The sequence below is a fragment of the Lepisosteus oculatus genome, chromosome 27 (assembly GCF_040954835.1).
Source record: "Lepisosteus oculatus isolate fLepOcu1 chromosome 27, fLepOcu1.hap2, whole genome shotgun sequence".
NCBI lineage: Eukaryota > Metazoa > Chordata > Actinopteri > Semionotiformes > Lepisosteidae > Lepisosteus > Lepisosteus oculatus.
In genome coordinates this window covers 6406946-6433760 of record NC_090722.1, presented here as the reverse complement: position 1 = coordinate 6433760, position 26815 = coordinate 6406946, and the positions used below count along the sequence as shown (strand labels likewise).

The 26815-nt window shown below is 55.9% G+C and overlaps 3 protein-coding genes across 5 annotated transcripts; 2 read left to right on the top strand and 1 right to left on the bottom strand.

Moving 5' to 3' along the window:
• The first annotated feature begins 67 nt into the window (after positions 1 to 67).
• plin6 (perilipin 6) lies at positions 68 to 15377 on the top strand. 3 transcript variants are annotated; one of them, XM_069184986.1, is made up of 8 exons: positions 68 to 1301; positions 2441 to 2550; positions 3519 to 3717; positions 4438 to 4520; positions 4974 to 5223; positions 7100 to 7281; positions 11134 to 11412; positions 14829 to 15377. In XM_069184986.1, exons 2-8 carry the CDS (start codon positions 2521 to 2523, stop codon positions 15213 to 15215), a joined length of 1410 nt encoding a protein of 469 aa, XP_069041087.1. In that variant the 5' UTR covers positions 68 to 1301; positions 2441 to 2520; the 3' UTR covers positions 15216 to 15377. The 3 variants fall into 3 exon arrangements, with proteins under 3 accessions (XP_069041087.1, XP_069041086.1, XP_069041088.1); XM_069184987.1 differs by lacking the exon at positions 68 to 1301 and adding an exon at positions 1909 to 2117; XM_069184985.1 differs by having other exon boundaries at positions 2441 to 3717.
• A 2207-nt stretch (positions 15378 to 17584) lies between these two features.
• On the bottom strand, positions 17585 to 21095 carry LOC102684571 (ras-related and estrogen-regulated growth inhibitor-like protein). The gene is made up of 4 exons (XM_006641549.3): positions 20911 to 21095; positions 20062 to 20115; positions 19857 to 19933; positions 17585 to 18644 (listed from the first exon to the last, which is right to left on the bottom strand). Exons 1-4 carry the CDS (start codon positions 21023 to 21025, stop codon positions 18231 to 18233), a joined length of 660 nt encoding a protein of 219 aa, XP_006641612.1. The 5' UTR covers positions 21026 to 21095; the 3' UTR covers positions 17585 to 18230.
• Positions 21096 to 23871: 2776 nt separating this feature from the next.
• cks1b (CDC28 protein kinase regulatory subunit 1B) lies at positions 23872 to 26602 on the top strand. Its single transcript, XM_069185235.1, has 3 exons — positions 23872 to 24380; positions 25178 to 25305; positions 25933 to 26602. Exons 1-3 carry the CDS (start codon positions 24322 to 24324, stop codon positions 25980 to 25982), a joined length of 237 nt encoding a protein of 78 aa, XP_069041336.1. The 5' UTR covers positions 23872 to 24321; the 3' UTR covers positions 25983 to 26602.
• Positions 26603 to 26815: the final 213 nt, after the last annotated feature.

Here is a 26815-nt window from a genome sequence, read left to right as displayed (position 1 = left end):
TTCTGTGTAGTATGAAGCTGCTCTGTTTGTTAAGGTTGCAAATATTTAATCCAGTCTGGGCCGGGTCACACTGTAACCCTACAGTCCAGAGATCACTGGTCCAGTCTGGGTCACACTGTAACCCTACAATCCGGAGATCATTGGTCCAGTCTGGGTCACACTGTAACCCTACAGGCCAGAGGTCACTGGTCCAGTCTGGGCCGGGACACACTGTAACCCTACAGGCCAGAGGTCACTGGTCCAGTCTGGGTCACACTGTAACCCTACAGTCCAGAGATCACTGGTCCACTCTGGGACGGGTCACACTGTAACCCTACAGTCCAGAGATCACTGGTCCAGTCTGGGCCGGGTCACACTGTAACCCTACAGTCCAGAGATCACTGGTCCAGTCTGTGTCACACTGTAACCCTACAGTCTAGAGATCGCTGGTCCAGTCTGGGTCACACTGTAACCCTACAGTCCAGAGATCACTGGTCCAGTCTGGGTCACACTGTACCCCTACAGTCCAGAGATCACTGGTCCAGTCTGGGTCACACTGTAACCCTACATTAACATGCTTTCATCATGTTAACTAAAACAAAGAATGCCCTGTCATCTCTGTCTGTTTCAAATTGCATTAAAAATGTGACGCAATGAATGAGCAAATATGTGTCTGGGATGAAAATAACTGAGATAAATGTGCACTTTATATTTGTTCAGGTGGTTCTTAATTTTATTAATCAGGTACCTTGTAAGTGTAAATGACATTCTCATTTGACTGTTGATCTTGAAGGATTTTTGCTTAGGAAAACCATGTCAATAAATTGAGGACTGGGAGAAAGGCCCCGTTAATGTCCTCCTGAAAAGGTCAGATTCAGATTCTGCCCATGTTTGTGTGTGGCTGCAGTGCTATTTTCACAGATGTCATCATCACCAGCATCATCGTGACGTCCGGCGCAGGAAGACGTCCGAATTCGCTCAGCCAGCGTGTCGGAGCGTGTCGCGGCCGGGCTGTGAATGGGTTCCCTTCACTTCATGGCGACGGATCGGTCACGCTCCAGGGAGAAGGAAGTTTTGCGGATTTTCCCCATATTATAGCCCTCCGGTCACATGTCGTTCCACCATGGAAATCGAGATCTCCTTATCGCAGCGTCCTTGCCAGGCAGCGTCCAGTCACACTCGGGAAGGAGAGAGAGATCGGGAGAAGCTCTCCAGGGAGTCCGGACTGCTGGTGAGGAATTTGTGGAATTTCCCAGACGGACAGACGGGATTCGCACGCTGAAGAGTCTGAAGACTTTCAATCCTCTGGCCCATCACTGCAGGTGAGTTTCCGTCAAGAAGAATTACAGGATGAATAATTGCATTTGGCTTCAAGGAAAAGAGACCCAAAATGCAATCTTAGACCACCAAACGAAGAAAATTGGGGATTTGCTGGTTTTTCCTCAGAAATTTCGGAGTATTCGCTGGACAGTTTAGCAGTTCCAGGATTGCAATAGAACTAGGATTTTTAATTCGATTAATCTGGCAACCTATTAATATTACGTATGAGGAAGGTAGTCAAAATGTGGGTACAGTGGTGGACTGGTTAGCAGGGGCCCAAGGTTCAATTCCAGACCTGGGGTGCTGTCTGTGCGGAGTTCTCACTTCGTATGTGCTAGTCTGGGTTTCCTCCAGGGGCCCCGCTTTCCTCCCACAGTGGTGGGGTTCACTGACTGTCTTGTGTGAGTGTGCGCTCGTATCTGTGTCTGTCCCTGCCTCCAGCTCCCCAGCTGCCCTTAGAGACGGACTAGTTACTTAGCTAAGTGCGCTGGGTGCCTTTCTGCTCTTCGCCTGTTTCTTTTGGCTTTCCCAAGTAGTGGAGAAGTCGCAGGGTCTCCACACACGTCATCTTCTAAGCCTGGGGGGGGCAGGCTGCTTTTAGGGTGTCCCCCAGAGGGTGCAAATCGCCAGTTTAAATCGCCTTATCACTGGCGTCTCCCTGTGGTGAGGTTTGTCATTCTCTTTTCCGAAGGCCCTCCCACACCGAAGAGCCTGTCTCCCGGGATGCAGATGCCCCCCCCCCCGTCAGCGGCGGTGGGGTCACGCGCTCCCCCTGCTCCCCGGAGCTCAGCTGTGACCCGGAGGTCAGGGCGAGTCGGGTGAGGGTGGGCCGTGAAACCCGATTTGCATGCTGGGATAGCGCGGACAGACGGGGCCATTGAAGCTCGGGGGCAGCTGACTGCCTCGTTGTGGGGAACGGTGGGGGTGAGGGTGGGGCTTCCCAGAAAAACAAGGCGTGATGGTCACTGGGATCTGTGCGCGGCTGTCTTTTGGGAAGCGGCCGGAAAATTCTAGGCAGGGGGAAATTCCCAGCTGGGCAGGAGAGGGTGCACCCCTGACCCCTGATCTCTGCCTCTCAGAATCAGGGGTATCTCACTGACTTTCCTCTCCGCACCCCTGATCCCCGATCTCTCTCGCTCAGAATCCAGGGGTATCTCACTGACGTTCCTCTCCGCACCCCTCGCCCTGCCCCTGACCCCCGCAGAGAACTGGAGCAAGAAGATGTCAGGAACACCGGGTGCAAACAGCGAGGTAGGAGGGGTCAGAGACCAGAGACCCTGGGAGAGCGGTGGCTCTGTGGCTCAGGATCTGCGCCTGTGGCTGGAAGGTTGCCAGTTCAAATCCCCCGGCTGGCAGAGGAATCCTACTCCAGCTCAGCACTGGGGCAGCCCACTGGAGCCCAGGAGTGTGAGCCTGGTCAGTACCTGGAGGGGAGACTCCTGGGAAAGCTGAGGCTCCTGCTGGAAGAGGTGTTAGTGGGACCAGCAGGGGGGGGCGCTCACCCTGCGGTCTGTGTGGGTCCTAATGCCCCAGTACAGTGACGGGGACACTATACTGTAAAAAGGTGACGTCCTTTGAATGGGACGTGAAACCGAGGTCGTGACTCTCTGTGGTCATTAAAAATCCCAGGGCGTTTCTTGAGAAGAGTAGGGGTGTTACCTCAGTGTCCTGGCCAGATTCCCCCCTGGCCTGTACCAGTCATGGCCTCCTGATAACCCCCCTCTCTGAACTGGCTCCATCACTCTGCTCTCATCCCCACTGAGAGCTGCTGTGTGGGGAGAGGACAGGTGCATCATCCAGGTGGGGCCACACCCTGGTGGGGGTGGAGGGGATCCCCATGACCTGTGAAGTGCTTTGGGAGGAGTATCCAGAAAGGCGCTATATGAGTGTAAGGAATTGTTAATATGTCTGATTATGTATAAATAGACATTCATAACACAAAGCGTCAGTGAATACAGCGGCTTATAGGGGTATTCAGTGTCGTTTGCACTCGGAGATCCCCAGTGGAAACTGGAGGAGTGAGTCAAGGGATGAAGATGGCTTTATGATGTAGGGAAAGAGAACAAAAACGAGGTTTTCAGCCGTGTGCTCTGATGAAGCTGAGGGTTTGGGGAGACCTGGACTCCCTGCAGGGTTGGAGCTGGGGTTCCTGGGTTGTGAACAGCCACCCCCCTCTGCTCCGCCCTTGCCGTTCTCTCTCTCGGCCTCCCTCCCGCCAGGTGACCGTGGTGCAGCGCGTGGCGCGCCTGCCGCTCGTCCGCTCCACCCTGCAGGCCGTGACCGCCGCCTACGCCGACGCCAAGGGCCGGCTGCCGCTGCTGCGCTGGGTGGGGGGTGTGGCCGAGCTGGGGGTCCGCGGCCTGTCGGAGGTGGCCGCCCGCAGCGCCTCGCCCCTGCTGGACAGGCTGGAGCCCCAGAGTAAGTCCGGCCTGCTCTCGCACCCCTGTCAGGGCAGGGCATCATGGGGGCGCTCCTGTCTCCAGTACTGTACGGGACTCAGGAGTGTCTCCACACAGACAGATCCCTCAGAGCTCCTGTCTCCAGTACTGTACGGGACTCAGGAGTGTCTCCACACAGACAGATCCCTCAGAGCTCCTGTCTCCAGTACTGTACGGGACTCAGGAGTGTCTCCACACAGACAGATCCCTCAGAGCTCCTGTCTCCAGCACTGTACGGGACTCAGGAGTGTCTCCACACAGACAGATCCCTCAGAGCTCCTGTCTCCAGTACTGTACGGGACTCAGGAGTGTCTCCACACAGACAGATCCCTCAGAGCTCCTATCTCCAGCACTGTACGGGACTCAGGAGTGTCTCCACACAGACAGATCCCTCAGAGCTCCTGTCTCCAGCACTGTATGGGACTCAGGAGTGTCTCCACACAGACAGATCCCTCAGAGCTCCTGTCTCCAGTACTGTACGGGACTCAGGAGTGTCTCCACACAGACAGATCCCTCAAAGCTCCTGTCTCCAGTACTGTACGGGACTCAGGAATGTCTCCACACAGACAGATCCCTCAGAGCTCCTGTCTCCAGTACTGTACTGGACTCAGGAGTGACGGGAGTGTCTCCACACAGACAGAAGGCCTGACTCTCTCTTGTCTTTCCTATCTTTGTTGTCATGGTGTGTTTGGCTCCACAGTCACCCTTGCCAACATCTACGCCAGTATGGGTATTGATGAGCTGGAGAGAAGATTCCCTGTGCTGAGTCAGACAGCAGATGAGGTGGGTGCCCACTCCTCTCCGGCACTTAGTCTGGCCTAGACTGGGTTGAAATATGACCTGGCCCAGACTGGACCAGTGATCTCTGGACTGTAGGGTTACAGTGTGACCCAGACTGGACCAGCGATCTCTGGACTGTAGGGTTACAGTGTGACCCAGACTGGACCAGCGATCTCTGGACTGTAGGGTTACAGTGTGACCCAGACTGGACCAGCGATCTCTGGACTGTAGGGTTACAGTGTGACCCAGACTGGACCAGCGATCTCTGGACTGTAGGGTGACAGTGTGACCCAGACTGGAGCAGTGATCTCTGGACTGTAGGGTTACAGTGTGACCCGGCCCAGACTGGACCAGCGATATCCGGACTGTCGAGTTACAGTAAGACCCGGCCCAGCGGTTTCTGGACTGTAGGGTAACAGTGTGACCCAGCTGACCCTTGTGTTCTGTGCTCCCCAGGTCATGGGTCACTTGACGGACGCCCTTTTCCTGACCCTGGACGACCTCCAGATGCGGGTGACCGATGACATCGGCGCTGCGGCGGAGAGCGCCACCTGGCTGCTGGAGGGCACGCGGGAGGCCGTGGTGACCCAGCTGGACAGCGTGCGCCGCTCCGCCCTGGGGGGCGCCGTGGCCTCCGGGCTGGACGAGCTGCTGAGCCGGTCCGAGGAGGCCGCTCTCTTCTACCTGCCCCTGAACGAGCGCTGGAGTGAGTGTCCGCTCGGCGGGACTGGGGGGCCGTCTGCACCCGCGTGCCGCTCCTCTCGCCACCCAGCGCGCGGGCTGTAGCGATGGGGTGGGAATGAGGCCTCGAACGGGGGCGTTTAATAAATGTCCAAGACTGATTCTCCTCTGCGAAGGGGTGCGTGCAGTTTGTCCTTGCGGCCACCGGAGGGCGCCAAAGAGCCATCTGCTTCCCCTCTGCGGCCGTTCGCCATGAGTCTTTGGTTTTTAAGGCCACTGGGAGGTGGTCATTTTCTGCCGCTAAACATACCCACTAATGGAGGATAATTAGGCCGTCATGCTCCATTAACATTTCCCTTTACTGCATATACAAACAGAGCTTTCCGTCCCTCCCCCACTCGGGCAGAGTGACCCCTCGTTCTCAGAGACTTGAAACCGGGGTGTCACGGGCTCTGCCGGTCTCTGGAGTCCGGTTTGCGCTATGTGAATTCTCCCCACTGCTGACCAAGAGACCAGATAAGATCTAAGATAAGATATCTAACTTTATTGTCATTCCGAAAGGGTGGGGAACTTGTCTTTGGCGTCGCCACAGCGAACTGCCCGAAACAACACTCCACATAAAGTAAATACATGTTAAAAACAAACAGTCGTCTTAGACATTTCATACACTCCATATTACACTACCATTACACTAATCTGGTGGTGCCCTCTGACCCATAGTTATCTAAACGAATACATTCGCCCAGGTTTCGCATCACAAGACTGCTGTGGGAGTATTTCCTCAGACAGACCTTGGGCTTGATGTGTTCAGCTGGTACTGTTCTCTAGCAGTGCTAACGAGCAGTCAGTGTCATTAATAATGCTGACTTCAGGAAGCCGTTGTCTGCCAGCACAGCGGTCCAGCGCTCGTCTGAAACTGGGCCAGATCGGTCCAGTTTCCCTCGTCTTCAGTAGCTCGGATGCTTCAGGTACAGCCTGTGCATGATTTTTTCGGAGCGGGACGGGCTGGCTTGTCCGAATCCCAGCAGCCGGCGGAGATGGGGTCATTCAGACCCCTCTTGCCCTCCCGGCCCCTCTCTGGTCACACACCACACCCCCCAGGGCAGGAGCCAGCAGGGATGTTTGAGACGCAGCAGAGAAACGGATAAACAAACATTACATCAGACCTGAAACTCCATTTCCTCTCAGCTGATACCTGGAGAGCACGCAGGAGATTGCAGATTACTGAGGCTCGAGATAACTGGAGCAGACATTAACAAGGCGCCTTCGCAGCTCTGTCACCTCTCTGGGTGTTCATCTGAGTCCGTCTGTCCCACCATCTGTCTGCTGATCTGTCTGCCTCTCAGTTCCCAGGTCTGACAGTACTGCTCCAGCAGTGCCAGGCTCTGCTGCTGCCCCTGTTCTGGGTCCAGATGGGCTGGCAGTGCCCGGGTCTGACAGTACTGCTCCAGCAGTGCCAGGCTCTGCTGCTGCCCCTGTTCTGGGTCCAGATGGGCTGGCAGTGCCCAGGTCTGACAGTACTGCTCCAGCAGTGCCAGGCTCTGCTGCTGCCCCTGTTCTGGGTCCAGATGGGCTGGCAGTGCCCAGGTCTGACAGTACTGCTCCAGCAGTGCCAGGCTCTGCTGCTGCCCCTGTTCTGGGTCCAGATGGGCCGGCAGTGCCCAGGTCTGACAGTACTGCTCCAGCAGTGCCAGGCTGTGGGCAACAGCAGGACCAGGTTCTCAGTGTAGAGCAGGAACTTGATCTCTGTGTCATGTAGCTTGAGACCAGTAGCTGCAGACTGTTCCAACGTTCCTGCTACCTCCTTGAGATAGATGTTGAACAGGGCTGGGCTCAGGCTGCAGCCCCTGTTCTGAGGGCGACAGCAGGACCTGGTCATCAGCGTAGACTGTCTCTCTCAGGTCAGGAGCTGGAGCTCAGGATGCAAATGTTCGAGGACGACGATGAGGAAGAGGAGCCTGCGGTCCTGACACGCGTTGTGGGCCTGCTGCTCCGGGTGGGGCTCCGATCGTACCAGCAGGCCCTGCTGCTGTGGGACCAGGTGCAGCACGCCGTCTCCACGCTGAGGGACCTCGCCGACCTGGTGAGTCTAGGGGCATCAGAGCTCCTGGTGAAGCAACGTGCCCCCGTCATCAGAAACAGTGCAGCTGCCCGCGGCGAAATACTGAAGCCGATCCACTGCAAGAGCTCTGAGGCTGAGCTCCTGTGTGACACTAATGCATACAAATACATGGTAGTGCAGAGGCACCAACGCACAATTGTGCAGAGACACAAACACACACAATTGCGCAGAGACACACAGAGTTGCGCCGAGACAAACACACAGGCAGACTGGGAGACACGTGGGCTCTGTCTGCCCGTGTTTTTCTGAACTGTGTTCTTGGAGAAGGCCTTGCTTTTACTTTCCCTTCCCAGGAATTATTCTCGTGCCCAAAATTACCCCCCAGCCCCCCCCCCAGTTCCCAATGGAAGGAACCTTTCCCAGAAAGCCGGCGAGCTACGTGCCCAGTGCCATGAATCCCCCATGTCCTGCCGCCGCTGGCATTCCGCAGGCTTCGCGGAGGGGCGGGAGAGGGGCTGTTATCACACAGCTCGGGGCAGTTGCGTGTTCCAGGGCCGGTCCTGTGGGGCCAGCTGGACAGCAGGAGAGAGAGGGGGAGAGACGCCCCAGCATCTGGCTTTGCTTAGCCGGGAGGAACAGGAGAGAGAGAGAGACACACCGGACCCGCGCAGGGGTCTGAAGCTCATCGCGGGGTGCGCTACGCTGCTGTCCTGCCCCCGGTGCTGGCAGGCCGAACCCCCATGCGGAGAGAGAAACACGGGGGTCCCATCGCCCCCTTTTCCCCAGCCCCGATATCCCCGCTGGCGTCTCCTGAATTAGCCCCTCAATTCCCATGGTGACCCCCCAGAGTGGAACAGCTCCGTGCCGCAGGGCCCCACAGGGCAGGGACGCGCCGGGGGTACCCCACTGTGGGTACCCCACTGCAGGGGAAGAAGGGGACCCCCCGTTGTAGACGGCACAGTGGCAGCGGACCTTGAGCTGCAGGAGCTCGTGTTTCATCCACAATCCCAGGAGTCCTTCCAGCATGAACCCTGTGCTGCTCCAGCTGGCCGGGGGGGAGATCGTCTGGGCCGATAGGGCTGTCCTTGCCGGGCCAGCCCCTCTGGGACCCTGCCTACGTGTCGCTGGCACAGCGATGAGGCATGAATCGGGTCAGAGCACGTCGCTGCAGAGGCTGCGGCCGAGCCCAGCTGTGGGAAAGGACGAGGAAGGAAACCAGGCCGTCTGGCACCATGAAGCAGAGCTTCTTCACGGGTTTCCTTTGATCCTCCCCTGTTATTTTCCCATTTCAACCTTCCCAGTTTCTCCGATTGCAGTGATTGGACCGGATCAGTCTGGGCCGGGTCACACTGGGCTGGGCTGGTCTGGGCTCACACTGTTACCCTACAGTCCAGAGATCACTGGTCCAGTCTGGGCCGGGTCACACTGTAACCCTACAGTCCAGAGATCGCTGGTCCAGTCTGGGTCACACTGTAACCCTACAGTCCAGAGATCGCTGGTCCAGTCTGGGTCACACTGTAACCCTACAGTCCAGAGATCACTGGTCCAGTCTGGGCCGAGTCACACTGTAACCCTACAGTCCAGAGATCACTGGTCCACTCTGGGCCGGGTCACACTGTAACCCTACAGTCCAGAGATCACTGGTCCAGTCTGGGTCACACTGTAACCCTACAGTCCAGAGATCTCTGGTCCAGTCTGGGCCGGGTCACACTGTAACCCTACAGTCCAGAGATCACTGGTCCAGTCTGGGTCACACTGTAACCCTACAGTCCAGAGATCTCTGGTCCAGTCTGGGCTGGGTCACACTGTAACCCTACAGTCCAGAGATCACTGGTCCAGTCTGGGTCACACTGTAACCCTACAGTCCAGAGATCACTGGTCCAGTCTGGGTCACACTGTACCCCTACAGTCCAGAGATCGCTGGTCCAGTCTGGGCTGGGACACACTGTACCCCTACAGTCCAGAGATCACTGGTCCAGTCTGGGTCACACTGTAACCCTACAGTCCAGAGATCACTGGTCCAGTCTGGGTCACACTGTAACCCTACAGTCCAGAGATCGCTGGTCCAGTCTGGGCTGGGACACACTGTAACCCTACAGTCCAGAGATCACTGGTCCAGTCTGGGTCACACTGTAACCCTACAGTCCAGAGATCACTGGTCCAGTCTGGGCCGGGTCACACTGTAACCCTACAGTCCAGAGATCACTGGTCCAGTCTGGGTCACACTGTAACCCTACAGTCCAGAGATCACTGGTCCAGTCTGGGTCACACTGTAACCCTACAGTCCAGAGATTGCTGGTCCAGTCTGGGTCACACTGTAACCCCACAGTCCAGAGATCACTGGTCCTGTCTGGGTCACACTGTAACCCCACAGTCCAGAGATCACTGGTCCAGTCTGGGTCACACTGTAACCCCACAGTCCAGAGATCACTGGTCCAGTCTGGGTCACACTGTAACCCCACAGTCCAGAGATCACTGGTCCAGTCTGGGTCACACTGTAACCCCACAGTCCAGAGATCACTGGTCCAGTCTGGGTCACACTGTAACCCTACAGTCCAGTGATCACTGGTCCAGTCTGGGTCACACTGTAACCCCACAGTCCAGAGATCAGTGGTCCAGTCTGGGTCACAGTGTAACCCTACAGTCCAGAGATCACTGGTCCAGTCTGGGTCACACTGTAACCCTACAGTCCAGAGATCACTGGTCCAGTCTGGGACACACTGTACCCCTAGTGTAACTCGAGCTGCACCCCCACACACCTCCGCACTCCAGCTGTTTTCCTCCAGGGCTGAGATCTAGGGAAGGGCCAGGCCAGGCAAGGAGAAGGGAGCCCGTCTCCTGCTCCTCCAGCCCAGACAGGGAGCGAGGGAGGGGGGTGCGGGGTCCCTAATATTCTGGCCAGTGGCCCTAGATCGCTGGCGGGGAGCGCGGACCTCCGTGCTCGCGGGCATCTGGTGCGACGGTAATGCGGCGTGACAGGGGGGCCGCAGGAATTCACGTGAGGAGGGCTTCTGGGTAATTGGGGACAAGACCTCGCTGCGGGGTGTCGGTCGGGGGGGCCGGGGGGCGGGGGGGTACACTGGGAATGTGCAGAGCTGGCAGAATTGCAGCCCCTCATTAAGAACCAGGGAAAGGAGGGGAGGGGGGGTCGGTCACGAGGAAAACGTGAGCCGCTGCAGAACCGAGGCGCCTGCCTGGCAGCTCTTGGGGTGCCCCGTGCCAGCTCCGCGCCCCGGTTGGCAGGCCGGGTGTGGGGGGGTCCCGTTTTGCGCCGCCCCCCGATGCGAGACACCTGGACGGCCGGGGCAGAGGACAGGATCCCTTTCCGAATCCTCTGTCCACGAGACCGGGGTGGAGGAATTCGGCCAGGAGCTGGTGGGGGGCCCCTGTGCCCCTGTGCCAGCTTGGCCAGACCCTCAGCTCGGGGCAGCAGCAGAGCCTGGCACTTCTGGAGCAGTACCGTCACACCTGGGCACTGCCGGCCCATCCCAGCTCTCCCATCTTGTTCTATTGCCATTTTTTCCAGTTTTTACCAATTGCTAGCCAATTTCAAGATTTTTACAGCACAGAGCTGAAATTTGAACAGTAAGAGTACTTTTTTTTAATGTGGCATGGGATCTGAGCAGTGCCTACAGACCCCTGACGTATCAGCCTCCACACTGGCATAATGCAACAGTTACACAGCACATAGCACAAAGAGGAGGAGGCTCAAACACTGCAGTGCTACATCTGGTATAGCCTTGCCTGGCGGTGTCTGACAGTGACGCAGAAGGCTAGTATTTCTCTAATCTCTCTCTTTCTCTCCCTCTCTATCTCTCTGTCCCTCTCTCCTCCCCCTCTCCCCTCTCTCTCTGACCTCTCTCTCCCCCTCAGATTGGTCTGACCCTCGTGGCGGAGGCAGTGTCGGGCCTGGCACAGATGCTCCTCACGCTGTACGTGGCCGGGATCTACCGGCTGCAGTCCCTGCAGACGCTGGCGCGCAGGCGGGCGTCCGAGCTGGCGCTCCGGCTGGCGGCGCTGCGGCCCGTGAGCCTGGCGCTCTCCCTGCCTGAGCGGGCGCGGGCATCGCTGGCGGTGGTGGTGACTGACCTCCAGGAGCTGGGCAAGATCCTCGTCCAGCTGCTCATCAACACCACGCCGCTCTACAACATGGTGAGCCCGGAGGACAGGGCTCTCCCGGGAATCCTGCTGCCCGATCCGGGCGGAGCATCCTCTCTCCAGTCTCCCTGCACTGCCGCCCGGAGTACTCGGACAGCAGGGTTTCTGGGACAGCCGGACAGCCGCGTAGCTAGTGTGTCTGTTTGTGTGAAGCATAGCTAATATTAGAAATTTAAAAACATTTTTAGTGCAGATTGAGCCCAGCAGTCTAGAGATAGTTACTTTTATAATATGGTTACAGTCATATTGTGACTCTACAGTCCAGAGATCGCTGGTCCAGTCTGGGCAGGGCCATACTCTAACTCTACAGTCCAGAGATCGCTGGTCCAGTCTGGGTCACACTGTAACCCTACAGTCCGGAGATCACTGGTCCAGTCTGGGTCACACTGTAACCCTACACCCCAGAGATCACTGGTCCAGTCTGGGCCGGGTCACACTGTAACCCTACAGTCCAGAGATCACTGGTCCAGTCTGGGCCGGGTCACACTGTAACCCTACAGTCCAGAGATCACTGGTCCAGTCTGGGCCGGGTCACACTGTAACCCTACAGTCCAGAGATCACTGGTTCCTGTGCAGTGAGAGAGATCCTGCAGTGGGCTGGCGTCCTGTCTGGGGGATCGTCCCACCTTGACCTCTGTGCTCTTAGCAAAGAGAGGTTTCTGAAAGTGACCTGTGGTCCCAAGATGTCTTAGAAACCAGTTGGCAATGATCAAAGCAATGGAAAGACAAGCTGAAGCAGGAAGCAGGAAGGGGGTCTTGCGGAGTGAGGCAGTCACCTTGCTCGGGCCCGTCATTCCTCAGCAATGTCTGGAATGAAGTGTGCCAATCACCTACTCTCCCACAGGAATGTCAGGAATGCGGTCCTTCCGGATAGGAGATATCCGCTGTTGGAGTTTCGGCAACAGTCCTTTCTGTTCTTGAACAACCTTGCAGACCCCCCCAGCTGCTCCTGGTGAAATATTTAACCGGCCGGTTATTTTTAATCCTGCTTTGCTGGGGGTGGGGTCACTCAGGGAGGGGGGGGAGACTTCCACACCTGGCAGAGCTAGCAGCAGGTGACACGAGACTGAGAAGGATTTTTCCAGGTTCATACCTGGAAATCCCAGTAAAAGCGCAGTAAAGAGCAGTAAAGCCCAGTGAGATCAGGGTAAAAGCACAGTACAGTGCAGTACAGCCCAGTGAGATCAGGGTAAAAGCACAGTACAGTGCAGTACAGCCCAGTGAGATCAGGGTAAAAGCACAGTAAAGTGCAGCACAGCCCAGTGAGATCAGGGTAAAAGCACAGTACAGTGCAGTACAGCCCAGTGAGATGAGGGTAAATATGCAGTACAGTATTTCAGTATTTCCTTTGAAGGGGGTTGGGGGTTCTAATATTGTGGCTCATATGTTATACAGTATACGACAGACAATGGCTCCTATGTTGTTGGCTGCTCATTTTGCAGTAGCAGGACTCCTAGCAGTGAAGACAGGCAGATACAGAGAGATTTGGCCTATGGACCTGATTAATGCAGCACATGGTGTTTCTTTATTGAGTTAAAATGTTGTTAACTCATTTAGCTCCCAGCACACGCAGTGCTCTGCTCCCTGCTGAGCTGGCTGCAACGAGGGGGAGGCCAGCCCCCTGGAGACTCTCTCCAGCACCCCCTGCCTGGTCACCCGATGGGGGTGTCCAGGTGTGACTCTCTCACTGGGCACAGTCTGCTGACCTGCTGCCAGTCTCAGGCTTGTTTAGGCTTTTAAAATGACCTTTACTATTCACTTTGTAACATACGTTTGACAAAATCCCCTTTCCAGGAGGGACGCCTGCCAAAACTCAACCTCCGTATAGTCGGTTATTGATCAGAGTATTAACATCTATCCTAACATCTAGCGCACAATCACCTGAGCTCTAGGAAGGTCCAGATCGATGCACATAGAGGACTGAGCTTCCTGGAGCAGAACAGAAACTCTGCAGGTTTCAGCTTGACGTTAATAATTAACCTGGCTCGAGTCCACAAGGGGTCTGGACTCACAGAGAGTAGTGAGGAGAGGAGTTTGGACAGCACTGCTGGACCAGAACAGTCCATTGTTCCCTGTGCTCACCACAACAGAACAGTCCAGTCCCCTGGACTGTAGGGTTACAGTGTGACCCAGACTGGACCAGTGATCTCTGGACTGTGGGGTTACAGTGTGACCCAGACTGGACCAGTGATCTCTGGACTGTGGGGTTACAGTGTGACCCAGACTGGACCAGTGATCTCTGGACTGTAGGGTGACAGTGTGACCCGGCCCAGACTGGACCAGTGATCTCTGGACTGTAGGGTTACAGTGTGACCCAGACTGGACCAGCGATCTCTGGACTGTAGGGTTACAGTGTGACCCGGCCCAGACTGGACCAGTGATTTCTGGACTGTGGGGTTACAGTGTGACCCAGACTGGACCAGTGATCTCTGGACTGTAGGGTTACAGTGTGACCCAGACTGGACCAGTGATCTCTGGACTGTGGGGTTACAGTGTGACCCGGCCCAGTGCTGTGACACTGTCTTGGTCTGACTGCACCTTTGTGAGTTCTTGTTCCGGCTGTAAATAGCTGCTCTACTAATGGGATTAAGGTGACAAAGAGCTCAGTGCTGCTGCTGACCCTCAGCTCGGAGCTGCACTGTAATCCGGTCACTGACCCAGGACTCGAGTCCTGGAGGCTGTAGGCAGGAACAGCCGGGGTTTTGGATCCCGTGCTCCGGGTTGCGGACTCTTCCTCGCAGGAGGCAGGAGTGTCGGGAATCGGGTCCTGCGAGCGAGCAGGTGACTGTGGAAGAGCCGAGACGGACACCGGAGAGACTCGGAGGAGACGGGCTGCTCTTCGCTGAATTCCCTCCCCTGCTCCGACAGCAGGTCCAGCGGGCTGTGGGGCGTCCGAGGCCGGGGGGCGCTCCCGAGCTCAGCGGGGTCCCCGGCGGCAGGGGAAGTAGGACAGGGAGGCGGGGGCAGCGTGAGGGGGGCGCCCCACACCGCGCGGCTGGATTGATTGAACTCAGCGTGCCGCCGGCGGCAGGAACATTGTGTCCCAGCAGGCTGTGGGCCCCAGTGGAGGAGGGGGAAGTGTCAGAGATCTGAGGCTGAGGCCGACTCCTGGGAGAGATGGGGGGGCTCCTCTCTGCACCCCCTCCTCTCCCCAGGCTGTGTCACGTTTGGAGCTATTAACCACACAGTGACCAGAGAAGGTTGGCCTGGTTTTCCAGAGCCGTCCTGTCTGTGCTGTGCGCGTGTGGCGCAGGCGGACGTGCGTGTAGAACGGAGGACAGGAGGTGCCCCTCCTCCCCTTACACTAAGGGTGGCGGAGGTCTGGAGCAGCTGTGGAGGCAGACTCCCCTGGCTGTGCCCAGGTGTATCCCCTCGGGCTGACCGATGGCCTCTCCCCTCTCCCCCCGCAGCTGAAGGAGCAGGCGGACCAGCTGGGGGCCAACCGCCTGAGCCTGGAAGAGCTGTCGGACGGCGGGTCCTCGCGCCGCGGCTCCTGCGACCTGGTGCTGTCCAAGGCCTCGGAGGGCCGCCTCGCCCGCCGCCGCCGCCAGGCCTACCTGGAGGCCCGTTCCCGCCGCGGCTCGAAGCAGGACCGCCTGCCGCCCGCCCAGCCCGAGCAGGAGCCCATTCCCGCCGCGACGCCCCGGCGCCGCTCCTCCTCCACCGAGGTCTTCCTGGCTCCCATCATCCAGCTGGTCTCCCAGGGCCAACGGGCCTTTGAGTACCTGAGCCCCGGACCCGCCCCCGTCCCGCCTGCCGTGGAGGTGGCCAATCAGGTGGCGGAAACTGCAGAGTAAGGCCTTGCCCCGCTGCACGCAGTGGCCAATCAGCAGTTTCGGTGGTGGTGGTGGGGGGGGGGCGGTGTTGGGCAACCTTTAGCTCCTGCATCCCGTTGCCAGCTTCTGCAAAATGATTAAGCCTCTCCTTAACACTTTGAATTAAAATCAATTAAACAAGCATCAGTTAAGCATCTGAGTGTCAATTAAGCAATTAAAACATAGAGGACACGCAGGGAAAAGCTTGTGTGGCTCACTGGTGTCCTGAATGAGAAGCACGTTGTTTTAGTAGTTTCCCACTGGGTGAGCTCTGGAGGGACGGGCAGGTGGGACTTGTGTCTCTCTTCTCTGCACTGCACTGACTTTTGTTTCCTTTTTTCTGTGTTGGGTTTGATTAATTTTATGGTGCAGCACCGAAACACTCGCACACGCTCTCGTGCACGCTCACACACCCTCGCACACGCCCTTGTGCACACTCACACGCCCTCGTGCATGCTCACACCCACACTGGCACACACTCACACACGCCCTGGCGTGTGTATAGGGTCTCTGGGCAGCTGTACTGTACACCTATAGGGTTTATGTGTGGGTTTACACCTGTATAAGCAACTCCGTTATTCTTCACAACATTAAAAAAAAAAGAATTAGTCAGAGCATGACACAAAGCCCAGTGTTCCCCACAGCCTCTGCTCCTGATGTAATCCCCGCTAATGAGCAATTAAAGTCTGAGTCACAGTCAATCTGTCCAGCCTCCTGCCCTTGAGTAACGTAGTGAAACTCCCACCGGCCACCCTACCTGCCTTCGGTCAACACAGATGTAAAGAGAGAGTTTATGTCTCTCAAATATTTATGAAGTGTGCACAGCATCTTAACCTCTTTGTATTTTACTCCGTATTTAAAAAAGATCCTTTGCAGAGCCTCTGCAGGGAGTAAGAGATCTGGACAGCAGGGCTGTGCCTGGAGTCCTGGTCATCCTGAGGAGCAGATTCTAATGGCCTGTTACACCGTCACACACACACACACACACACACACACACACACTCACATCACGGCAAGTCGCCCACGTCCCTGCTCTGCCAAACATCCCTCACGCTCCCTGGGCAGGCTGGTGGGGGGAGCCTGCGTAGGTTTGGGGGGATCGTTAGGCTTAATTAGACTGAAACGGTACGTCGCTGGCCGAGCTGGAGAGCTCGGGAGAGAGAGCCTGGAAGAGGGAAGGGGAGTCGGAGGAGCCGGGATCTGAAACCGGCAGCCGTAGGAAGCCACCAGCGTTGTTGTGGGAGTCGGAGGCCGTGTCTTTCCCAGCGGAGCGGCGGAACAGGTCTGCGAATGTGGGAATGGCCAGGATGCAGGGGGCGACAGGACCCCCAGCACAACACAAACCCCAGCCCAGTTCAGAAAGTGCGTGCCGGGCTGCACGCTGGGGTTCTGCAGGGCCTGCAGGTTCTGTTTAGGAGAGCAGGCTGGGGGAGGAGGGTGTCCACCTTTCTGTTTGGCATTTTAAGGAAGCATCCGTCGATCCATTATCGGAATGCTTATTATCCTGGGGAGGGATTGATGCCTATCCCGGGACATGTGAGGCTCAAAGCAGGATACTCCCTTTATAGAACTGCAGTGTGACACAAGGCACACGTATGCACACATTCACACACGCATACATTCTCACACGCACACACACAGAGACAGCTCACAGACACCCGCTCATCCCACACCTGCACAGCTACAGAGCAAGCCTGCAGCCTCCAGTCCTTAGCCCCCCCCAGGACGGCTGAGATGCTGATCGCCACACCTACTCGCAGAACACAACTCCTGTGGAAATACGTCAGGGCGGGGAGGGAGACAAGTAGGGCTGTAGTTGGATGTCAGGAAGCTACAGCCTGTCTCAGAATTCAGAGGGTTTTAAACCACAGACCTGGACATCTTCTGTCTGCAATGTCACTGTTTTGGGTTCATTTCTCCTCCCACTAACAGACAGCGCCTGGTCTTGTCCTCTAAGATCAGCTACAATTAAAACAAGCATCGATAATCCGCCTCCTAACAGGTGTCTCTATTAACATCTGCAAACTGCCCCCTCTCCTCCTACTTGTGAGTGGAAGAGCTTCCCAGATCTGGTGCCAGTATTCTGAGCACCCTTATGGTCTGAATCTCCGTGGGTTGAGTTGTGATACGTTCATGGTCTGAGTCGTGCACGAACCACCTCGTTCTGCGTTTTTTTTTTTTACTTGCTCTTAAATTTCTCACTGTCCTCCTGTCCGCTAACAGTGAGGGACAAGAGGAGGAGGGGAAAAGGGCCGGACAGGGGAAGGGTCGGGGTGTCAGAGGGGCACCCCTCACAAACTCTCACCCACGCAAAACAAAACACTTTTTCGAATATTCTTTATTTGCGACATCATACAAAAAAAAAAGACTTTTCTGAAGGTTAAAAAAAAATGTTTACCAAAATGTTCTGCCAGCATATAAATTATTTCCTTTGTACAAGTGTGCAGAGAGAGCTCCCTCTCTGCGGACTCAGAGGCGCCTCGCTCCCTGACCAGGGGAACCGGCAGTGGGGTGCGGAGCGGTCTTGGCCCGGTGGCCTGTTCCGGAAGCTGGACCTAACAGCGCCACACGGGCCCAGCAAAGAGCTGAAAACGATGCTTTCATCCACCGGAGAGGACTGGATCGGCAGGGCCAGACTGCAGCCTTCAGATCCCTTCCACCTGCCCACAGCGCACGCCAGAGCGATCGCCCCTCTCCCCCGCGTCTCTCTCGCCCCCTACTGGGCGAGGGCAGTAGCTCAGGCACCTCGCCAAACCCTACCGCCGCCCCCCGCGATTCTGTCTGGGCCGTGTCTCTCGCACCCACAGCCGGAGAACAGGAAGAGGAAGGGGCGTGGCCTGGCCATGAGGAAGGCCCTCCCGCCCCCCCTGGGCAATCTGGTCCAGCCAGCAGCCCAGGACGGACGGATCCGGATCTCGGAGCAGCACAGCCAGCCTGGCATCTTCCCGGATTCTTTCCGCAAGCCCAGGCTGTCCAAAGGAAAATCCTCGAATCCGCTCACTCGGTCCTCCTCCGCCCGAACACGGCCGACACGCTCCGCACGATGCCCCTGAGCCCCGCCCCCTTCTTCAGGGCGCGCGCCCGGCGGATCAGCTCCAGCAGGGCGTGGAAGACGGCCAGCACGCCGTGGTAGGCCTCGGCCGCGGAGATCTCGAAGAAGCCGCAGTCCGCCGCCAGCGCCAGCAGCCGGCCCTCCTCGCCGGACACGGCGCGGCGGTGCTGCAGGTCCCGCTTGTTGCCCACGACGACCACGGGCGCGGCCCGCTCCGCCCCCTTGCGGGCCTGCCGGATCCGCTGCACCAGCTGGCGCACCACCTGGAAGCTGGCGCGGTCGCAGATGCTGTAGACCAGGATGAAGCCGTCCGCCCACTGCAGCTGCTCCTCGCTGACGTAGCCCGGCGTGGCGCAGTTCTGCGAACGAGAGGGGAGGGGGGGGGGGGCGCCCCGACATCAGCCGCCGACAGCCAACAGGTTTGCACAGCTCCTCCTGGAGCCGGCTGGGAAAAGCCCAACAGCTGTACCCCGCCCAGGATTCGAACCTGCAACCTCCCCGTTTCCGAGTGCACAGCCCTGACGGCTCCGCAGTCTAATCAGGTCATTGTGGGATCGTTTGAGCTGCTGAGTCAATGAAGTCATTGCTTTCCTCTGGCTGAAGCTGTTGTGCAGCACGGTCTGCCTACAGGGTATGTACCATCGCCGAGAGTTTCTGCTGGAGCAATCTGAGTACAGTGCCTGGCTCAAGGGTACAACCGCTGTGCCCCCACACAGGATTTGAACCTGCAACTTCTCAGTTCTGCGTGCAGAGCCCTGTTGGCTTCTCTTTAGGTCATTATGGGATCATTTACACTGCTGTGGCAGCTAAGTAATTGTTTTCATCTGGCTGAAGCCGTTGTGCAGCATGGTTTCTGCCTAAGCAATCTGAGTAAAGCATACCTGGTTCAGGGGTACAACCAGGCCCCCCTACACAGGATTTGACGGCTCGTGAGTCTCATGAGGTCGTTATGGGATCATTGCACCTGCTGTGTCCATAAAAGGAATTGTGCGCACAGATATCACCACCAGTTTGTACAGCTGGGCGTGCTGGGGCATTGTGGGTACAGCGTCATGCTCGGGGGGTACAACCCAATTAGGACTTGAACCCACGACCCTCATTTCTGGGGTTCAGAACTCCTAACCACTCACTAATCACCTCGCACCGAGGTCTGGGTTTATAGTTGTAAGATCATCAACATAATGTACATTAGTAGTCACACTGACTGAAGACACTGAATCTCTTTAGTCATGAACAGGAAGGTCCACACAAGAACCCCAGGTCCCTTTCTGTATTACTTTGAAAAGTGACCTGTGACCTATGACCTATGAGGATTGTGAAATGTCAGCCCGGTGGACTTCTGTAGAATCAGTGAAACTCGAACCTGAGGACAGGTGGAAACTACAGGAAAATGCATTGTAAATGGAGAGAAGGAGGCACTTTCCACAAAGAGTGGCGGGAGTCTGGAACAAGTTACCCAAGCCGATACCCTGGATGCTTTCAAGAAATGTCAGACCAGCAGTTCAATGGCTGGCAGCGGGTCATCCCCACCCTCTCCTCTCACCCGAGGCTCGCGTTCCCCTGCAACTCACCTGCGGATACAGCGAATCCCAGATGTTAAAGCAGATCTCTCGCCCGTCGATTCGGTCGCTGTGGCTGTAAACAGATTCTGCGGGGGGGAAGAGAAACAAAAAAAAACAACGTTTCAGGCTGGTGGCGATGTCCTTCCCTCGAGGAAGAGAGCGCAGCAGGAGTCTGCGCACGGAGCTGCGAGGCCGGCGGCGGCCGTCTGCTCACCCATGTCGCCGTATTCTCCGATGAACCTCCGCGTGAGAAAACGCACCGTCAGCGCTGTGGGCAGATGGGGAGAACAAACGGTTAGCGCCGCCGCTTGGGGCCTTTCCTCGCTCACTCGGGTCCCCCGTTTCCAAAGGGCACCGCAGCTCAGCCCCGCGCCCCGATAACTCTGGAGCTTTTCGAGGCTTTTTTTGGAGTTAAGGAACAATGCTAATTGGTCTGTATGAACACCGTCCATTTTCCAACAGCTTTATCTAATTCAGGGTCGCGGGGAAGCCGGAATCTATCCCGGCAAGGAATGGCTCCAGGCAGGGAACACCCTGGCCAGGACGTCTGTCCGTCACGGGGCAGATGGACACGCACGCAACTGAAGGCAGTTACCCTGCAGGAAAGTCTCTGGACTGTGGGGGGAAACCGCGCAGACGTGGAGAGAACATACAGACTCCACACAGATGGATGTCAGGAATTGAGGCTGGGGCCCCAGCGCTGCGAGGCAGCGGTGCTAAACACTGCGCCTGTCTTGTACAAAAGCATTTGCGTGAATGACATTAATAGTGTCGTACCTTCCGTGGGGCACCCACTCGGGTGAGCTCAGACACGCGACGCGGACCGGCGAGATCACGGCGCTGGCGCGCAGTACACTGTCGATCGAGAATTCACAGACCCAGAGGTTATTCTCGATCGCCATGACCCGATACCGAGCTCAGCCCACCGCGATTGATACTGTCCTACACACTGCGAGAAACACGGACCGCTACTGCCCCGCCCCGCCCTGCACATACCACGCCCGACTGTGGTAATGATCCCCAATATTGATTATTAATCGAATCATCAGTACGGTTTGCTCACCGGACTTCCCGACGTTTTCAGCTCCCAGGAGCAAAATATTCGCCTCGACCTTCTGCTGGCTTCCCTCCATCGTTTTGCTGCTGTGGTGGGCGCTGGATTTGACCTGGACAACCATTTGGGAGACTGAAGAAAAGGCGAGGTCAGTATCTCCGGCCTCTGCAGCTGCGAGACCTTCTGTCAGAAGCGCAGCGGCACGTGGGCTATATAGACAGGAGGGGGCGGGGTCTTAGGGCTGCGGGGACGGCACGCCAGCCAATCAGAGCGCGGGTCGCCTGTGTTGATGTGTTCCGAACGGGCACTGGAATTCCGAGACCCCCCCTAACAACCCCGCTCCCCCCCGCAGAGCAGGTCAAAGTCTGCCCGTGGGAAATAAACATTAAACTCCAGCGCGGAGCGAGTGCCTCACGCCGGGGCAGGAGGCCCGGGGAGAGTGAAACTGCAAAAACCAGCACCAGGGCATCGGGTTCCTGAGCATCGTTCAACCGCATGGAGGATAGGGGGAGAGTCTGTTTCTCAGCCTCGGGGGGCGCTCAGAGCAGAGCGAACAGGACAGACCTGCAGCTCTTCAAGACTGCCTGTGTGCACACTGGGTCACTGCAACAGGAAGTGTTTATTTTGATTCTTGTCGGGAAATAGCTCATTATCTAGGGAGCACAGAATCAGTCCAGTCCAGAATAAGTTTAGTCAGGACACCAGGGTCCACACCCCACTCTTACTGACAGTGTCCTGGGGTCTGTAGTGACCAGTAGCCAGGACACCAGGGTGCACACCCCACTCTTACTGACAGTGTCCTGGGGTCTGTAGTGACCAGTAGTCAGGACACCAGGGTCCACACCCCACTCTTCCTGACAGTGTCCTGGGGTCTGTAGTGACCAGTAGTCAGGACACCAGGGTCCACACCCCACTCTTACTGACAGTGTCCTGGGGTCTGTAGTGACCAGTAGTCAGGACACCAGGGTCCACACCCCACTCTTACTGACAGTGTCCTGGGGTCTGTAGTGACCAGTAGTCAGGACACCAGGGTCCACACCCCACTCTTACTGACAGTGTCCTGGGGTCTGTAGTGACCAGTAGCCAGGACACCAGGGTGCACACCCCACTCTTACTGACAGTGTCCTGGGGTCTGTAGTGACCAGTAGTCAGGACACCAGGGTCCACACCCCACTCTTCCTGACAGTGTCCTGGGGTCTGTAGTGACCAGTAGTCAGGACACCAGGGTCCACACCCCACTCTTACTGACAGTGTCCTGGGGTCTGTAGTGACCAGTAGTCAGGACACCAGGGTCCACACCCCACTCTTACTGACAGTGTCCTGGGGTCTGTAGTGACCAGTAGTCAGGACACCAGGGTCCACACCCCACTCTTACTGACAGTGTCCTGGGGTCTGTAGTGACCAGTAGTCAGGACACGAAGGTAAATGTGTCTTCTGGACCAGAGGGAGGAGTGCCCCTTACTGTTCCGCCAGAACTGTTTACAGCAGGCCACCTGGTGTTCCTGATTGGACTCCCACTGCAGTGCTGACCAGGCCTCATCAGGTGACAGGGGACCGCTGGTGCTACAACAGGTTGAACTGTAGCCGCTGTGCTAGGACTCAGACTTGAGCAGTCCTGCACCACAGAGCAATGTCCCAGATAAACCCACAAACTCAGCTTGCTGGGAGATGCTGTCTTCTGGGGTTTCTAAGAGTCCCTACAATATGAAGAAGCATTGTTTAGCAATATAATTTGCCAAACGATATTCCTAGATGAAACATTAGGGATAAATCACGCTTCAGATCCTTACGGGCTGGGGCGGCAGGTGTCTTCCCCACGCGTGAAGAGCCCTCGCTCACGCCTCACTGCCGCCTCTAGCGGCCGGTGCCTGTAAACGCTCCACTCAGATGTTCAGTGTAAACAAACACCCCCTCCTCCTTTCGGTCTCCGGCGCAGTACTGACCGTGCCTGTGCCTCACGGTCTCGTGTTTCAGGAACTCTAATCGAATATTACACCCCTGTGCGCGGGATACGCAGCTTTACCGCCGTGACCGAGTCGAGCTGCAGGACCAAGAGGAACAATCCCGATTGAACGTAAGACGCAGACGAGCCAGGGACTGTGCGGTATTTGTTAATATGTGCTGCCACCTGGCGGTTGTCAAGGTGCAGTACGTTTCACGCCCAGAGTAGAGGATCGGGTTGTAAGAAACCCAAGTACAGTGTTTATCCACGGCTGTCGAGGAATAAATCACTAAATTGTCATCGAGACAATGCAACACCAGACGGAAACAGCTGCAGAGCGAGTTTATTTGCTTATGCACGGTGTGTGTGTATATATATATACACACACACACACAAAGTGCTTCTGTACACAAAGGGTAGTGGGTGTCTGGAACAAGTAGTGCCACCATGTTCTTGAAATATTACCAAAAAGGTGGCGCAATTCTCTAAGAATCGTCTGGACGATATCTTGAGATCAGTGACCTGCTGTGTCATTCAATGAATGGCCTCCTCTCATCTGCTACTTTTCAGAATGTCATATCAACTATACTGTATATTCTGCGGCGTACCAGTGCCGGACTATTTTTCAACGAGTTCAGGTGGGGAGCTGCGTCAGCATGCATAGGCTGCAAAGGAACAAGTAATAGATTTATCCCATGCTGAAGAGATGAAAGAAAACACGGCCGAAACGGTGTGTTTCTTTCTTCTCTTTTCAGCCTGGAATGAACCTATTATGTCCCCCTTATTTTTCAACGATACGCTTTGGGTCACATGAGGAAGGATTTATTAGGTTAGCCAGTCAAAAACAACAACGACAGTCACATGATGGAGGTCTCGTTGCGCTTTAATAGATCCACGGCAGGGGCGATCACGTGATAAAATATCGGCTTTGTCATCGTCTTCTTGTTTATTAACCAATCAAAAGATAAATGCGTAGATCACATGACAGGCACGCGGTTGGTCGTGGTCCAATGAGGAGCCGTGCGGTTTGTTTGAACTGTGGAGGGCGGGCGAGGGAGAGATTTTTTCAGCGTCTCGAATGTATGGATACAGATGCAATAAAAAAGTTGTAAAATATAGACAGATACAGGTAATAGAAAACATAAATGAAAAACGCAATAATTAATATTGCTCGAGCGATTTTTTTTTATTAATCGAAAGAGGTCTTGACATTGCTGAATATACAAATACGGTGCTTGTTGTTTAAACGGCGTTACACTGACAGGAAATTTACGCTTCGAAAAAGTGTTTATTCAATCATTGAAATATCATTATGAGTACCATTTTATGGGGTGAGTGTAGTATTTAGTCTGACGGGGGGGTCATTTTTAGTGCTCATCCCGTGTGAGCTAACTGCTCTTCGGCCAGCTCTGTTTTCGTAGGCCTGCGTTTATCTCATAGCCTACGCGAACGACCGCCATCGTGTTGCTACACCTACGATGGCCCATAAACAGATTTATTACTCGGACAAGTATGACGACGAGCAGTATGAATACAGGTGAGGTTCCTCCTCCTCCTCGTGTCTGTGCTATCGGAATTATTACGGTTTGGTGTTAAAATAGGCCCTTGCGTGTCATTTCTCCTCCACGTTTCCTCTTACTCGGCGGTGACGGTGTTCCTGTACATCCGGCCGACAGCTGGTGTATTTGTAGGACCAGCAGGGGTGTCCGCGCCCCGAGCTGAGGCTCGGTTCTGTCTGAACCTGCCGCGTGTGGGAGAACAGGTTCAAGCCCCTGTCTCCTCACCTTCTCGTCCCTCTGCTCTCCTCCCCACTGAGAGCTGGTGTGCGGGGAGCGTACTGGTGCATCATCCAGCTGGGGCTGCTCACTGGTGGTGGTGGTGGAGGGGATCCCCATTAACTGTACAGCACTTTGAGTGGAGTGTCCAGGAAAGCGCTTTATTATAATCATTTTTTATCGTTGCACAAGGAGACACCTGGCCCGTTTGGGTGTTAGAAGCGAATTGATCCCAGGATCTCAAACAGTTTCCTGGAAGGAACTGAGGGTATTGGCTTCAATCACATGGCTGTGCAGCTTGTTCCACACTCCCACTGCTCTCTGTGTAGAGCAGCGCCTCCTGTTCCTGGTGTTAAAGGTTTCTACCCTGTGGCTTCCGTGTGTCTCGCCGATGTCGTCGCCGACCCGCCTGGGTTTTGGGAGAGCTGGGTCGGGTTCCCCCGCCCTCTCTGTGCCGAAGGTGTGTGCGCTCGTGAATCCGAGCGTCTGCGCCCGCTCCTGTCTTTCCTGGGGGTTCGGGCTCCGCCAGTGAGGCCGTGCACTCGTTGTGTCTCTGCAGGCACGTCATGCTGCCCAGGGAGATCGCCCGCCTGGTGCCCAAGACCCACCTGATGTCCGAGACGGAGTGGCGCAACCTGGGCGTCCAGCAGAGCCAGGGCTGGGTGCACTATATGATCCACGAGCCGGGTCAGTACCAGCAGAACCAGGGCAGACCCCCTCCCCCCCGGCAGCTGCTGTCAGGCCTGAAGAGAGGGGAGAAAACTTCTTGGTGCTGTCCTCTCCTCACTTCGATCTCGCAAGTTCAGCGAGCTTTAATGGCATGACCAAGGAGTTAGAGAGTTGCCAAAGCAGAGACTGACATTTACAGTACAAACATTATTGAACATTTACATACAACACATAGAACATTATTGAGAGGCACTCACACACTGTATTATTATTATTATTGAGAGACAGGCTCACTGTCTGTTCCTCAGGCTGGGACAGGAGATCACACACTGTATTATTATTATTGAGAGACAGGCTCACTGTCTGTTCCTCAGGCTGGGACAGGAGATCACACACTGTATTATTATTATTGAGAGACAGGCTCACTGTCTGTTCCTCAGGCTGGGACAGGAGATCACACACTGTATTATTATTATTGAGAGACAGGCTCACTGTCTGTTCCTCAGGATGGGACAGGAGATCACACACTGTATTATTATTATTGAGAGACAGGCTCACTGTCTGTTCCTCAGGCTGGGACAGGAGATCACACACTGGTTTATTATTATTGAGAGACAGGCTCACTGTTCATCTCTCTCTCCACAGAGCCCCACATCCTGCTCTTCCGGAGGAAGCTGCCCCAGAAGAGCTCCTGACAGCCGGAGTGTGATGGCGGGATGAGGGAGGGGAGTTGGGAGTGACAGAGCGTGGTTGGGCTTTCAAGCCTCTCTGTTCCCTCTTCCTGCCCTCCAGACCCCCGATGCCGTGGGCCCTGTGTGTGTACCAGATCCATGACGCCGTGGGCCCTGTGTGTGTACCAGATCCATGACGCCGTGGGCCCTGTGTGCTGTCCGGTGCTGCCCAGCCCCATCTGGATCAGCACTGGCGCTGACTTGGCTCCATGCGAGAGCCATCAGCCCAGCCCAGCTCCTGTTGCTCTGATTGGGGCGGTGACTGGTCCGGTCCAGGGAGGACGGGGCGGTGACTGGCCGGGTCCAGGGAGGACGGGGCCCTGCTGGGACGTGTTGAAAAGCTCCGGGCCGGGCCTGACAGACTGCTGTGGGATTAGGTGCTTCTGTTCTGTTCCATCCAGAAGTAAATATTTTACAAGTTGGTCAGCCAAAAAAAAGTTTTAAAACCTTTTTAGTTTTTAAAAACTTTTTACTACAGCGTTTTTATAATTGACTGTACTCTGCTCTTTATGAAATGGCTTTCTGCCACACATTTGTAATCGGGGCTGTTGCTGATGTCTGAAATAAACGCTTGAATTGCTGTGGATTGTGTCTGATTTTAGTTTGTGGAGATCACATTTTTTTTTTAGAGACAGCCACCCTTGCGCAGATTCTGAATTTATGAATTTACAGAAGGTCTTTCTCTTCGGAACGCTGTACGTGACGGGAGGGGGGACCGATTTGATTGTAACACGCCGAAGCGCGGCCTCTCAGACAAACTTGCTGGGGGGGGGTGAAAGCGCAGACAAGTTTTTAGT

Bases quoted from the DNA above. Each gene is read 5' to 3' on its own strand.
- plin6 (XM_069184985.1), top strand. From the start codon at position 3,393: ATGAAGCTGAGGGTTTGGGGAGACCTGGACTCCCTGCAGGGTTGGAGC. The intron at 5,224-7,099 runs GTGAGTGTCCGC...TGTCTCTCTCAG, and splicing joins GCCCCTGAACGAGCGCTGGA to GTCAGGAGCTGGAGCTCAGG. The intron at 7,282-11,133 runs GTGAGTCTAGGG...TCTCCCCCTCAG, and splicing joins TGAGGGACCTCGCCGACCTG to ATTGGTCTGACCCTCGTGGC.
- LOC102684571 (XM_006641549.3), bottom strand. From the start codon at position 21,025: ATGGTTGTCCAGGTCAAATCCAGCGCCCACCACAGCAGCAAAACGATG. The intron at 20,116-20,910 runs GTGAGCAAACCG...ATCTGCCCACAG, and splicing joins TGAAAACGTCGGGAAGTCCG to CGCTGACGGTGCGTTTTCTC. The intron at 19,934-20,061 runs GTGAGCAGACGG...TCCCCCCCGCAG, and splicing joins CGGAGAATACGGCGACATGG to AATCTGTTTACAGCCACAGC.
- cks1b (XM_069185235.1), top strand. From the start codon at position 24,322: ATGGCCCATAAACAGATTTATTACTCGGACAAGTATGACGACGAGCAG. The intron at 24,381-25,177 runs GTGAGGTTCCTC...GTGTCTCTGCAG, and splicing joins GACGAGCAGTATGAATACAG to GCACGTCATGCTGCCCAGGG. The intron at 25,306-25,932 runs GTCAGTACCAGC...CTCTCTCCACAG, and splicing joins CTATATGATCCACGAGCCGG to AGCCCCACATCCTGCTCTTC.